This window comes from Rhinopithecus roxellana, chromosome 13 (genome assembly GCF_007565055.1).
Source record: "Rhinopithecus roxellana isolate Shanxi Qingling chromosome 13, ASM756505v1, whole genome shotgun sequence".
NCBI lineage: Eukaryota > Metazoa > Chordata > Mammalia > Primates > Cercopithecidae > Rhinopithecus > Rhinopithecus roxellana.
Genome location: NC_044561.1, coordinates 102,320,330 through 102,334,704, shown reverse-complemented (window position 1 = coordinate 102,334,704; position 14,375 = coordinate 102,320,330). Strand labels below are relative to the sequence as shown.

Below are 14,375 nucleotides of genomic sequence, written 5' to 3'. Positions count from 1 at the left end.
AGTGAGCCATTTATGGCCATCCTCATAAGCGTGGAGGAGCACTGATGTCCTCTTACCCCAAATCACCCCTCCTCCATGGTTCCTGCTCTAGGGGCCAGCCCTACAGTTCCAGGAGGCCCTGCCTGGGTGACTGGGGCATGATGAGTGGGAAGCATTGCCAAGCTGGGGCAAGCAGCTCAGGTGACAAGCGTGGTGTCGGCAGGTCCTGCAGCCCAGCACCCGACACCTCCAGGCAGACAATGCTGGCTGTGTCCAGACCCTCCAGGGGAACAGGCCGTGTTCTATGTCCCCGCCAGGAAACAGGCCATCTGAGCAGTGCCTTTTTCCACTCAGGAGGCAGCCCCGCCACTGGCTGGGATGACCAGGCTCCGGGGAGGCCCTGACGTGGGAAGGGGGTGGTCCCCGGGCCAGAGACTCTGGGGTTTGAGATCCAGCCCCTCAGCATCTGATGTTGACCGGGTTTCGATATTGGCTCTGCCACACACCTGGGATGTGACTTGGCCAAGTCCCTTCCCTCTCGGTGGCTGGATTCCTCATCTGTAAAAGGGGACTAATCACAGCACTTCCTCATAGGGTTGTTGAGAGGAGTCAATGGCATAATGTACGTAGTGTGGTTGGCACGAGGTCGGGTGTGGAGTGGGGCTCGGTGAATGCTTCCCTCCAGCATGGGGAGAGGTCCGGGCATGACATCCTCAGCCAAGTCTCCTGGAACCCAGGCTGCTGTCCCTAGTCCCTGATGTGAGCATGGAAGGAGGGGACTGAGGTCTCTGGAGCTGGCATAGGACCAGCACATTGGCTGCAAGGAGCCCAGGTTCCCCACTCTGCCCCAGACTCCAGTAACTCTGGGCTAATGCCCAGTATAGCCCTCCTCCTCACAACAGCCAAAATCCAGCCTAGCATGGGGCCTCTCCTCTCCTGAAACCCCAGAAAGGCTGCCCTTGGAGCCCAAGCCTCTACCCAGGAAAGAAGCCTAAGGACTTGGGGGCAGGAACCAGGGGCTTGAGTCTACCTGCCCACTTAGCAAGAGGCCCAGTGATGGGTCTCTCTAGGCATGAACGCTTCCTCCTGGGTCCACCCACTGGGACATCCCCAGCGGAGGGCCTCTGTTCCCATCCACCCCAGTGCTCTTCTGCTTTAAGTCTGTCCCCCTACATTCCAGGTAGATGCCAAAACCAGCATGCGCATTGCAAGGGTGGGTGCAGACATGCCTGTGTGCTGTGTGGGTGCGGGAGGGCCTGGCTGCATGTCCTGCGTCATGGGCTGGCTGCCTGAGCACGTTCATGGAGACACGTGTGGCACGTCTTGGAATGGCAGGGACATGGTACCTTCTCGTGTTGGTGTGTATCCATATGTCTTTCTACACATGTGCTGGTATGTTGGTCTGTCTTGTCTCCCCTGTAGACGGGAAGCCCCGAACCACGCGCCAACTGGGAAGGTGATGGTCGGCGAGACCAGCCCATCCTAATTCAGGGTTCCTGGTCCTGCTCCAGGAGTCCTACGGCCTGCAGCCCCTACCAGACAGGGAGGACTGAACAGCAAGGGGGGTGTGTGGGTCTGAGTATCAGGGTCCAGGGGAAGAAGCAGGCCTGGCTTGTAGAGTAGAAGACTCAGTGCCAGCAGGCAGGAGGCCCTGCTCCTGAAGCCTCTGAGAGCTTGGGCACAGCCTTCACTCTGTCTGGGGCACATTCACTCATCTGGAGAACACAGGGTTGGACTGATGATTTTTAGCCACTCCTGACAGTTGTGGTTTTAAGTTGGGTGGTGGGAACCTGTGCACCAGCCCCATTCAATTCACTGGTGGAGGCAGCCGTGGCCTGCCAGGCCCTCGCTCCTGGGGTGTCCTGCCGAAGGGTGAGAAGAGAAGCCATGCCGGGCAGCGGCCCCAGCGAGAGGATGACGTGGCCTGGCCCGGCCCTTTCTGCGGGCCCCCCAACCCGCCCTCTCTCCTCAGCCCCTGGGATACCACCCATCCCACCACTTACTCGGACCCGCAGCCTCATGGCCATGTCCCTGCCGGGAAGTAGACGGACCTCTGCTGGATCCCGCAGGTGAGTCTCCCCCGTGCTCAGAGCTTAGGCTTCGGAGGGTGGGAGGCGGGCGTGGGCCTCTCTCCACTTGCCACCAACTTGCAGTGTGTCTTTGAGCAAATCATTTCCCATTCCCATCTTTAAAATGGGCTTGCTAACACCTGCCTCCTCCTGGAACTATTCAATGGCTCAAATGACACAGAGTGGATGTGAGAGTTCTCGGAAGGCGTAAACCACTGGATTCCTACCACAGTAGCCTCATCAATACTGTTTGATTTTTCACAATGACTGGAGGGAAGTCGTGCAGTCATCCACTCAGACTCACTTGGTGTCCCTTGATTTTTACCTCCGGGGGTCCCTCCTCCTGTCCCCACCCCTGTATGCCCCATTCTTCTCCACCTCTGTCTCAGTCTATGCAGGGATCTCCTCCCCTGGGTTTGGGGAACCCCAGAAGTTGAGGACCTTGATAAGCACATATGAGGCCCCACCCTTGCCCCGCAGCCCTGCCGGCCTCCATTCTTGTCCCTGGGGAGCCAGGAGGACCAGCCTTCTGGTTTTCCATCTTGATTTGCACTGTCTGTTCTGTCACCCCTGTCTGTGCGTCTCTCTCTCCCTGCTTCTCTCCCCTGTGGTGACCCCAAAGCGGGGGCACTTTGGGCCGCAGCGGCCTGGCAGTGTTCGCCCAGTGTCCGCAGCTGCCCGCCAGCCAGAACGAGCACCTGCCTCTTCTTCCTGCCTCCAGGCGCACCTCTCCACCTGTGAGTGTGCGGGATGCCTACGGCACCTCTTCGCTCAGCAGCAGCAGCAATTCCGGCTCCTACAAGGGCAGTGACAGCAGTCCCACGCCAAGGTAATTGGTCCCTCCTCTCTGGTCCTGGCCCTGCTGGCTGGGAACAGGTTGTCCTGGGGTGGGGGAAGTAGGGGAGCAGGATCGTGTTCTAACCACCCCCGATGCCAGCATAGTCGCTGGCTGTGTGACCTTGAGCAGGTCACTTCTCCTTTATGAGCCTCAGTTCCTGTCTGTAAGATGGATATGACAATATGCAGCTGTACATACAAAAAAAAAATACAGTGGCTTAAACAAACTAGGGGTGATGCTCGCAGAACAAGGAGCCAGGGGTTGACAGCTCCCTGAAGCATCGGGGACCCCTTGCGTTCTCTCCATGCTCCACCATCCTTAGTGTACAGCTTTTGTCTTTGTCATCACAGGTGGCTTCTGTACCTCCAGGTATCAGGCCTGCCCTCTGGGAAGGAACAGGTGGAAAGGACCAAAGCCCTCCTCAGAGGTTGTTTTTCTGAGAGGGACACCTTGCCCCCAAATCCTGCCAGTTCTTGCTGGCTGGAACTGGGTCATGTGAATAACTCTAGCTGCAGGGCCAGTTAGTATCTTCCCCAGAACAGCACCACCCCGGACAAAATGGGGGTTCTGCTAGGAAGAAAGCAAGATGAGTGCTGGGAAGCAGCGTACAGTGTCTACCATCATGCACTTCTCAGGGGAACACTTTGAGAGTGGCAGAGGTAGAATTGGCTTGGAAGACGAAATGTTATGAATGCAGCAGATGCCAAGTTGTAGTCTTGGGTGAGGTGAACTTGGACTCACAAAGCAGGATCATGTTGGAGAAGCAGGTGTAGGGGAGCTGTGGGTCCTTGAAGACCAGGAAGCAAGAGCTATCATGGTAGGCCTTGTCCTCCTTCCCCAGCATTGAAATACAAGTGAGAGGTTGGGGCATGTGGGGACGAGCATAGGCTCTGGATTTGGTCTCTTCCTGTCTTTAGCCTCCATTTCCTTTAAAGTGGAGCTAATAACTTGGAAGCTTCAGTGACTTGATATCTACACACCGCCTGTGCATCCTAGTTGGCTGATAGTTGATACCTCCTGTTGTTTGAGCTTTGATCTGACTTAAGGCCAGGAGATGCCCGGCCTGCGGCTCCCATGGCTGGAGCACCTCCTGGGAGGGCTCAGTGGAGAGGATGTCATTTGTGTGACGTGATGTCCCAAGCCACTGAAACAGCAGCTCTTAGATTTCCATCGTGACACATGTGATGGGTAACACCCATGTGCAGGACCCGTGCCCCAGCATCCTGGCTGTAACACCACCCCAGAGACTGGGATACATAGGAGTAAAGTGTTAACTTACATTTTGAAATGTTAATTTACATTTTGAATACCATATAATTGGCAACTTAATACTTTTCTATTAGTAACAGATTTTGTAACACATCTCATAACTGCAGCCCATGGAGATAATCCCAACCCCAGGGCTGAGAATTGCTCCCAGTCTATGCAGGGATCTCCACAATGAAGGTTGCTGCCCCTGGGTGAGCAGTGGGGCCGCAATTAGGTCCCCTCTGCAAATAGCCAGGCTTTCCAAGGCAGGAATAGCTGAGAAACATGAATAGTAGCATTTTTTTTTTCTAATTTTAGTTTATATATATATATATATATATATATATATATATATATACACATATATATATTTTACAAAGATAGAGCTAGTGACTAAAAATGTATATGTGTTAAATTTTATATTGGGGAAAAATACTCATGAAAGCAAAATGAAAAATGTAAAATAGTTACTTCCTCTCTAATCCTCAATCCTTACTGGTTTAGCAAATCTTGGTTCCCCCACTCCTACCACCCCTTGCCAAGGGGTGACTCCTCCACCCCTTGCCAAGCAGAGAGGAGACCTGCGTGACTTGGCTTGAGTTAACCTAGGGGCCATGAGGTGGGTACATAGAAGAAAACCATTTCTCATTCAACTTCTATAACCACTTTCTCTTTGACAGTTTACGACTTACAAGTACTTTTTCCTCCGTAAACACTATACAGCATCCATGGAACTTTTAAAACTGCCTCTAGCTTGGCTGCTTCAGCAAATGGGCCTCACTAGGGCCTGCCTTTTCCAGGCTCATAAAGGGGCATTGCCCCTCCCTAGACCTGCCAGTCACTCTCCCCTCAAGGAGCAGAGTTGGATGGATGGCAACAAGGCCTGAGTCTCTAGTCGCATGAGAACATGTCCAGGTTTTAAGCCAAGATTCAAGGTTTCTTTATGAGCAGAACAACCAGCAGCCAGGATACTGAGAGTAGAGCTGGCTGGGCCATAGTCTGTTGTGGAGTTGGGGAGTTCTTCTTGCCTCTGAAAGCCTGGCCCTCCCTCCCCTACTGGCACCTGACTGCCCTCTGGGTGGCAATTCCTTCTCCTTTGCCCTGGTAGGGCACCATGTCAGTGCCGCCCTGTGCTGGGAGCAGTGCACGTCCAGCCTGCTGCCACCCCAGAGTACCGCAGTGGACAGGTTCCTGCCCAGAGCCGGCAGGTATTCACGTATGTGCTCCCATGTGTCCCGGGAGGTGAAAGTGTGAACATGTGCCTGGGCTGGTGCCCTAGTACCTGTGAGTAGCTGCAAGGCACAAGTGTGTCTCCATGTATGTGGGCATGTAGGTGCGAATGGACTGGGAATTGACATCCAAGGAAGTGTGCATGCATATAGTGCACACCCACATGTACACAGCGGGGTTGAGGAGTGAGAGTGCCAGGGCGTGTAGGGAGAGAGCTGTGCCTGCGCCTGTCTGCCCTCCCTGTCCCCAGGCTGTGAGGGGTCTTGGTTCTAGAGAGGTGAGCTTCTGCCTCCACCTGGGAGATGTTTCCTCCTCTGTGGAGGTGAGTCCTTGTCTGCCATGCAGACCCAGAATCTGCCACTTACACCTGAGTTTCCAGCCTTCAAGCTCATTCTCTGGGTTGGAAGACGAGGTACCTGGGTTCTGGGATGCACCACTGGGATTGCCTGAGGGGCTCGGGGCAAGAGCTAACCTCTCTAAGGCCAGCGGCCCCTCTAAAAGATGAAGACAGTCCCTACTTCCAGGGTTGCTGTAAGGATTGATGGCATTGGTCAAGCACTTGGCCTGATTCCAGGCTTACGCGTGTGCTCTGGGTTATATCTCCCCACCCAGCCATAACTAGAGGAGCCCTGAAGCCTGCATCCTGACACTGTGGTTTTCACTTAGAGGAACTCTACTAAAACCCACCTGCCAGAAGGCTGAGGGTTCTCCTGCCTTGTGTGGGAGGCCTGGCTTGGAGCCATCTGGTGGCCAGGGATGGTGAGGCTGGCGTCCCCTTGCTCCCCAGAGGTAAACCACCTGTGCCTTGCCTGACCTCTTCCTCCCTCCCTGATGATGGGCTTCCCCTTGCAGGCGCTCCATGAAATACACGCTGTGCAGTGACAACCATGGCATCAAGCCCCCGACCCCGGAGCAGTACCTGACCCCCCTGCAGCAGAAGGAGGTGTGCATCCGGCACCTGAAAGCCCGGCTGAAGGACACGCAGGACCGGCTCCAGGACCGGTGAGCGGGTGGCCATGAGCAGCCCTGGGGGCACCCCACCAGCTCCACACTCAGAGAAACCAGGGCCCTGGGGTGCCTCTTGGAAGGAGGAGTGGCTGGGAGTCTCCCAGCATTCATCTGCTGTCTCCTTCCCAGCAAAGCCTCTTTTGAGCCCACTTGCAGACCCTCATCCCCAGCAGCTACTCACCTTGACTGCTCCACGAGGCTGCTGGGGGCCAGGTGGGAGCGGTTTCCCATGAGGGCCTATCCTGTGGGGCCTCCCGCCTGTGCTGTCCTCTCCCAGCTACAGCCTGGCGGCCCCTCTGGCTACTTCTTTTCCTCTGGCTTCCGTCTTCCAGGAGTTGGAGCACAGGGCTTCTTTCTGACTTGTCTCTTTTGTGGGGAAGAAACAACTCTTTATCCTTCCTTGCTTCTCCTGAGTGAGTCACCAGAGGGCTTGTGGCCCACCTCGACTTCAGGTCCCAGAAACCTTTCTCCTCATCTACTTCCTGCTGTGGAGGATGATCATGAGAAGCGTTTTGCTGAGCTCTTCCCCAGCCCAGGTGTCTCCCAGGAGCCCCCGCAGGCCTGTCTGAGCTCATTCTCAAGTGCTTAATCTCTACCCTCCCAGCTTCTACCCTCCAGCCCAGTGGCTTCATCTTTGTGATCTACACTTCAGGGTGGTGATCTCCCATTGTCTTAACTATCCTTCTCTGGACTGTGTCTATGCAAACGTGCAGCCTATTGTGAGCTGGACAAGGTGCTGTGTGGGGCTGGAGCTCAAAGCAGGCATGATGATCGCTCCTTTTTTCCTTTCTTTTTTTTTATATACAGCAGCTTTATTGCAATGTAACTTGCATACCATACAATTCACCTATCAAAAGTGTACAGTTGGATGATTGTTAGTATAGTCACAGATTTTTGCAACCATTACCACTATCTAATTTCATAAATATTTCTATCACCTCAAAATAAACCCCATTCCCATTAAGCAATCACCCCCAATTTCTCTCCAACTGCCCTAGTTCCTGGCAACCACTAATTTTTCTGTCTCTATGGATTTGTCTATTCTGGACATTTCATATAAATGGGATCACGCTGTATGCATGACCACATCGTTCTTGACCACAGCTCTGCCAAGCAGCCAACCTGGTTTGGGTTTGTTGTGGTTTTAAACTGCAGGCGGTTACGGGTAGCATTCAGCGAGCTTCATTGTCTGCAGAGCGAGGATTTCTATTTTTATTTTCCCTCATCTTCCCAGCGATGCCCAGGACCTGCGTGGCCTTTTGCACTAATGCCTCAGGGAGCAGATGGCCCATCTCCCAGCTTCATTTCTAGGGCCAGCCCCACGGCTTAGAGCAGACCATCTGCCCTGTGTGGTTTGGGCAGGATGCCCTGGCGTGGCTTTGCCCACACCTTGACTCCCTGGTCACTGGGGCCTGTTACTCCCACAGGAACCTATGGCAGGTCTCTGCATGAAGTATTGTCAGTCTCCCCACACTCTCTCCATATCGAGTTTCATGCCTGTGCTTCCCGCAGTGGCCCACCTTCTGTTCCTCAAAGACACCATGTGCTTTTGCACCTCTGTGCTCTCGCATCTGTGTCCCCACCATTTGAGATGCCCTGCCCCCATCTCGCTCCCTGGGCAAATGTATCCTTCAAGACGCACTTCAAATGTGATGCCCACTGAGGCACGGACAGGGCTCGAAGCCATGGCTCCCTGGGGTTTGGCTGGGCCCCAAGGAGAGAGAGGCAGAGACTTGCTGAGCGGATCATGCCCAGTTCCTTCTTTCAAACTCACTCCTTCTCCCAGGGTGAGGTGTGAGTGAGGAGCAGGGTGAGAGGCCAAGAGGGTTACCCAGAGTGGGCCCCCCACCTGGAGGCAGGAAGGGTGAAGACCAGGTATCTCCCGCTCCCCAGTACCTGTTGCCTTGTCTGTTATTGGTACTCTAAGCAGCTCCAGCTGTGTCCTGATGGGTGGGTGGGGCCTTCTAGGTGATACCGTTGCTGATCTTTGTGGCCGCTGCATCCCCTCAGCCCCCAGTCCCTCCAGCATATGGATTCCTGGGCTCATTTCCTGAAGGAAATTTCTGATCTGGTTTTGAAAAGTATATGGTGCTTGATCTGGGACGGTCACTCTGCTGGGCTGATAAACCCCAGAGTGACAGCCACGGCATTTGTAGATTTTACTGATGGGAATGTCAGGTTTAGGCTGAGGGGGCTCATGCGGGCTGCCACTAGGAAGTGAGCACGAATGCTCAGGACAGGGTTTGACGTCTCCTGGATGCTTTTCCTTCTTCCTCACTAGTGTTAATCAGTTGCCTTCTGTCTCACTCTGGTTTTACCTCTAGATCTGATGGGATATTTTTCTAACTTACCTCCCTCCCCTTGCACCCCTGGATTCGTCTGTGACTCAGGAATTTGAAAAGCCTGAGCATTTCTGGACAAGAGTCTGCTGACTGTCTTGTTCACCTGGTGCTTGCCCTTGTCTCTCAGGAGTAACTCTGTGCCTTTCTCATTGATCTTTTCAGCCTTTCCTCTTTAAGATACAAAGATACAAGGAGATACAAAGATACAAAGAAGAAGCTTCTAGCATGGATAGATGAGAGTCACCCTGTTCTCATCATTCTCCCCGTTCCACCCACCACTTCTCATCGCTCTGCATGAGGGATGATGTAAAATCATCAGCCTCCCCCAACATTGAAGGCTCATTTCTCTCCCCAGGGGTCTCTGGCCAAATATTCCTCCACTGAAACTTTCTGCAACCTGCTTTAGGAGGAGGCTACACTTTCTATAGAACACAGATTTTCTGCCTAGTTTTTGTGGTTTTACATTAAGATTTTATTAGGTTTTTATAGGAGTAGCTATAAAACTTATAAGGATCTTTGTTGTCTAGTCTCTTCTCTAGATGATGGATTTGAATGTTGAGAGTCATCTGCATTCTGGGGAGGGGATGGGGGAAGGAATACGAGTGGCATCTCCTCTGACCTTTCTTCTCTCTCCAGGCGGAGGCTTCTCCTGTCTTCACCCCCCAGCCCCTCTCCCCAGCCACTCTCATTCCCACCTATAATAAAAAGGCGTTGAGTTTGTCCTTCTGTTTTGGGCTCTGAGCCACAGCAGCACAGGGCCCTTCACCCTTGGCAACATTTCCCTCTCCCTGCCTCTCCTTGGCGGTGACAGACCAGGCAGGCGACAGACCAGGCAGGCAGGCAGTGAGCGTGTGTGTGTCTCCTTGGCTCACAGGGACACGGAGATCGATGACCTGAAGACGCAGCTCTCACGCATGCAGGAGGACTGGATTGAGGAGGAGTGCCACCGCGTGGAGGCCCAGCTGGCCCTGAAGGAAGCCCGAAAGGAGATCAAGCAGCTCAAGCAGGTCATTGACACTGTCAAGAACAACCTGATTGATAAGGACAAGGGGCTGCAGAAGTACTTCGTGGACATCAACATCCAGAACAAGAAGCTGGAGACGCTGCTGCATAGCATGGAGGTGGCCCAGAACGGCATGGCCAAGGAGGATGGCACCGGGGAATCAGCCGGCGGGTCCCCTGCCCGCTCCCTCACCCGCAGCTCCACCTACACCAAGCTGAGTGACCCGGCTGTCTGTGGTGACCGCCAGCCGGGCGATCCCTCCAATGGCTCTGCTGAGGATGGGGCAGACAGTGGCTTTGCGGCAGCCGATGACACACTGAGCCGGACGGACGCACTGGAGGCCAGCAGCCTGCTGTCGTCTGGGGTGGACTGTGGCACTGAGGAGACCTCGCTGCACAACTCCTTTGGCCTGGGCCCCCGCTTCCCTGCCAGCAACACCTATGAGAAGCTACTGTGTGGCATGGAGGCTGGCGTGCAGGCCAGCTGCATGCAGGAGCGTGCCATCCAGACAGACTTTGTGCAGTACCAGCCTGACCTTGACACCATCCTGGAGAAAGTGACCCAGGCCCAGGTCTGTGGGACAGACCCTGAGTCAGGGGACAGGTGCCCAGAGCTGGACGCTCACCCTCCGGGGCCCAGAGACCCCAACTCAGCAGTGGTGGTGATGGTGGGTGACGAGCTAGAGGCCCCAGAGCCCATCACCCGTGGACCCACCCCACAGCGGCCTGGTGCCAACCCCAACCCTGGCCAGTCGGTGAGCGTGGTGTGCCCCGTGGAGGAGGAGGAGGAGGCTGCCGCAGCTGAGAAGGAGCCCAAGAGCTACTGGAGCCGCCACTACATCGTGGATCTGCTGGCTGTGGTGGTGCCGGCCGTGCCCACGGTGGCCTGGCTTTGCCGCTCCCAGCGGCGCCAGGGCCAGCCCATCTACAACATCAGCTCCCTGCTGCGGGGCTGCTGCACTGTGGCCTTGCACTCCATCCGCAGGATCAGCTGCCGCTCGCTGAGCCAGCCAAGTCCCAGCCCGGCGGGCGGCGGCTCCCAGCTCTGAGGAGGCCCATTCCGGCCGCGGCGCCTGCAGCCTGACCACTGATTGTAGGGATGCCGTGCCCCCTCCCTTCTCCCATGGGCATCATCTTATTTATTTAATTTTGGGTGTGGAACTGTTTCTTTTTTTCAGGATGTAAAACAGTCTCATGGCAGGAGCAGGGGTTGGAGAAAGGCATCCCAAAGCTTCGATGGAGAGCAGGGAAGGGAGACCCAAGGCAGGAGGCACACCGGCTGGACAAATCACAGGGAGGGGAGGGCGTGAGGGCCCTCTGTCCCCCTGGCCCTTCAGACAGGGCTGGCCCTGCTCAGGAAGCCTCTAGCTGTCTTTATCTGGAGAAGCCGGGCTTGAGTTACCCACAGGCCCTTGCCCTGCACCGTCCTGTCCAGTGCCCTGCTCACTCCATACCTGCTCTTCCAAGCCACCTTGCCCTCAGCCCAGGTTCCTGGGCCAGCGCTCTCTCCTCAAATGGAAGCAGCCATGGCCTAAAGTGTAGATCACTGACCCAGGGCTCAGAGCAGAGGCCGGAACCACTGGGCTGGGCCAGCGTTCCAGCCTCCCCACACTGCTCCCCACCTTGGGACTCAGGAGCTCGGTCAAGGCCACAGGCTGGGGGAGAAACGGGGCTGGGCACAAGGTGGCGGAGGGCAGTGTGGGTTCTGTGTCTGTCTGTTCATCCCAGGCCTTCCTGTCATCCCGTTCCTCTTGGCACTTCTGGGTGTGTCAATCATTATTCCTGTGAGGCAGCTAAGCCCGGCAAGCTCAGTGCTGGGGTAGGAGGGCCTGCCTGAGTCCCAGCTCCCAGCTGGAGAATCCACCAGCACAAGAAGAGGAGGCAGGGGGCAGAAGCCCAAGGGGGCTCCCTTAGTCTTCCAAGGTGAGGCCATCTCATCTGCAGGCTGGGAGGCAGGGCTGGACTCAGGAATCCACAGCTTACTGAAAAAGCCAGAGGCCATGACTGCCCCCAGGAACTTGCCCCAAGTTTCTCTGGGGCCCTCGGGTCCAACTTCTGCTTTGCACTATGTTCATTTTGGGGTTGGTTCTCAGCCATCCAAGGGTCTCCAGTGAGATGGCTGCTTGCTGTCCGAGATGAGGGTTCCTAAACCTTAAACCTATCTGCCTCTGGAGGAGGGTGGGGGATTCTGGCAGGATGAATCGCAGGATGGCGTACTGAAGCCACGATGTTCGTCCAGGCCAAAGCAGGGTGTCCTGGGATAGGTTTCCCAGGCAGGGGCATGGCAGAGCACGCAGGCACCCTGCAGCCTCCCTGCTCCCAGCCCAAGGCCAGTCGGCCTGGGAAGTTCACTGCCCCAACTCCTTTCCCGGGACCATACTGAGTCCCCCAGCCACGCTGCTGACATTCTTATTACCTTTATTATCTTACCAAGTAAACTTACTCCTCTTCCCCCACAGGGGTTACAACCATCTGGTTGTCCCTCCCACTCTTCAGAGGCGAGGCCCCACATCTGGGGGGTTGGAGGGACCCTGTGTCTTACTCGCCCCTCTGGCCTAAGGGCCACTCTGGTTCTTTGCCAAGGTTGCTTGCCCTCACCCCAAAGCTCCAACAGCCATTGCCTGACTCATGGGCTCTGCCCTTCTGTTTGGTGCCCTCCACGCAAGGCGGGGCACCTGCATGCACTGGGAGGGGGCAGCTGGACCAGCCCTCGGGGCAGGAGCCCCCCTCTGCCACAAGCTTTGTGCCTCCAAAGCTCCCCCCGCCTTGGTCAGGGCCTCAGACCAGCCATCCTTTGTGGAATATACCCCAACCCAGCCAAACCAAACCCAAATGCCTGAGGCCTGGCTGGGGCTGCCCCCGAAGGACACTGTGGCCATGCCACGGAGGGGGCAGTGGACAAAACCAATCCAAAGCCAAAACAGGACTGGCCGCGGACCCAGCCTCCTGTGCTGCGCACTCATGGAGCTGCGTAGTCTCCTTAGACATAGTCAAAGCTTTGCCAAGGAAAGAAATGTATGAACTATATTTGACAACATAAAATCTCTCTATTTTTCACCACTGGAATTTAGTCAAGCTTCAAGCCCCTCTGCTCCTGTCTGTGTCTTGCGTCTGTGGCCTTCCTGTTGTGTCTTGTGTTTTGGTGGATGTGACAGGGCTGGGGCCACAGTCTACTCTGTCCCTGCTGCTAGAGAAGCCACCTGTGGAGGAGTGGGCTGTGGTTGGGCCTGAGGCCTGTGGAGGAGGTGAGTGTAGCCAGCAGCAGCCCTCTACTCCTATTCTGGCCTGAGACCACCGGTGTGGATCACTAGGGCCCTGGCCCACAGTGTTGAGGGTCCTCTCTTTCGGGGGTTCTCCTGGGGCCTTTGATGCGCTTTTCTTCTTGTCAGTGGAGGAAGCAGCTCCCCACTCAGCCCTGGGACAGGCCCTGGGACTGTGGCAGCCGGTGGCCCTGGCCCAGCTCCGGAGTGTGTGTGTGTGTGCTCAGATCCCGCATCTATGCAAAGGTGCAGGCTGCCTGTGCGGCTCCAGGCAGTGGAGGTGCAGCAGCTGCTGCTCAGGCGCCATGCCCTGAAGAGGCAGGGTACAGACGGGGCTGGGAGGGCAAAGATGGGGTGGGGCCTCCCCCTGAGAGAGCTCACCCTCCACAGCGACCCTTTTCCTTCCTGCCTAATCCCGTTGGGCTGCGACCTTTTCCTCCTGCCCTCAGTTTCTGAAACAGAAATCTTTGGGGCCTCCCCTTTCCCCAGCGTCTGGCCAGAGCGGATGAGGTCCTGAGGAACAGTGTCCCCAGGAACCACGTTCTGGAGCCTGGCGGCCAGACGTGGCTTCTCCTGAGTTCTAGGGCTCGGGCCAGAGTGGCCCTACTGCCCAGCCAGTTCAGGCTCAGGCAGGAATTGGACGCTGGGGCCCGGGCTCTGCACAGAGAGCTGGGCTTGAGTGGAGTCAATTGTAGATTTCTCCCAAGGGGATCACTTAGCTTCTCACTGACACACCCTTCCCAGTTGCCACTAGCACAGGGGTATCTTACAGCACTTTGGGGAGGGGTGGGACAAACTGCAAGGTTCTGGGGCCAAGGCCTACCCAGGGGCCTCTGGCCAGAGAACTCACAACACCCCTCTGACCTAGGGGACAATGCAAACAGGTCACAGTCCACTCCCATATTATGCCATCCCTTTGACGAAGAATTCAGGGAATGTGGGAAGTGGGGAGGCGGGGAGGGATCTTGACTCTTGTCTCCTTTGTCTTTTTGTTCAGACAGAGTTGTACCTGCAGCAGACAACTCTGAATTAAAGCATGAAAACACAGCAAGCCCCTTGGCCTGTTTTCTTTATACTGGGTGGTTTCTCTAAGGGGGGCAGTGGGAGGGTTCGCAGCGTCTTCCTCCAGTCCAGGGACCAGAGTACTTGCACAGGAAAAAGCCAGGCAAGCAGCGATCGCCTCTGACATGCAGGGACACGGAGAGCTGCACGGGGCTGGGGCACCACTGCCCTCTTGGGGTCAGGCTCAGGGTCTGGAACCACCTCCCCCTGCCCCCACATGGCACACCCTGCTGGGCACCATGAGCACATCGCGTTTCACCCATCCCAACATCCCCTGAAGTGGCTTCTCATGCCCACTTTGCAGAAGCAGAAACAGCCACGGTCACAAGGGGGGTGC

General features: G+C 55.9%; 1 protein-coding gene across 3 annotated transcripts in view; it reads left to right on the top strand.

Moving 5' to 3' along the window:
• The window catches only part of SNPH (syntaphilin), a 41,468-nt gene extending 27,441 nt beyond the window's left edge, over positions 1 to 14,027 (top strand). The window contains exons 3-6 of one of the 3 annotated variants that reach the window (XM_010361304.2): positions 1,952 to 2,048; positions 2,770 to 2,877; positions 6,217 to 6,366; positions 9,589 to 14,027. In XM_010361304.2, the coding sequence (XP_010359606.1) occupies positions 1,999 to 2,048; positions 2,770 to 2,877; positions 6,217 to 6,366; positions 9,589 to 10,765 (1,485 nt within the window). In that variant the 5' untranslated portion in view covers positions 1,952 to 1,998 and the 3' untranslated portion in view covers positions 10,766 to 14,027. Of the gene's footprint in view, positions 1 to 1,866; positions 2,049 to 2,670; positions 2,878 to 6,216; positions 6,367 to 9,588 lie in introns of those variants that run through there. The other 2 variants (XM_030915765.1, XM_030915764.1) reach the window with 2 other exon arrangements.
• Positions 14,028 to 14,375: the final 348 nt, after the last annotated feature.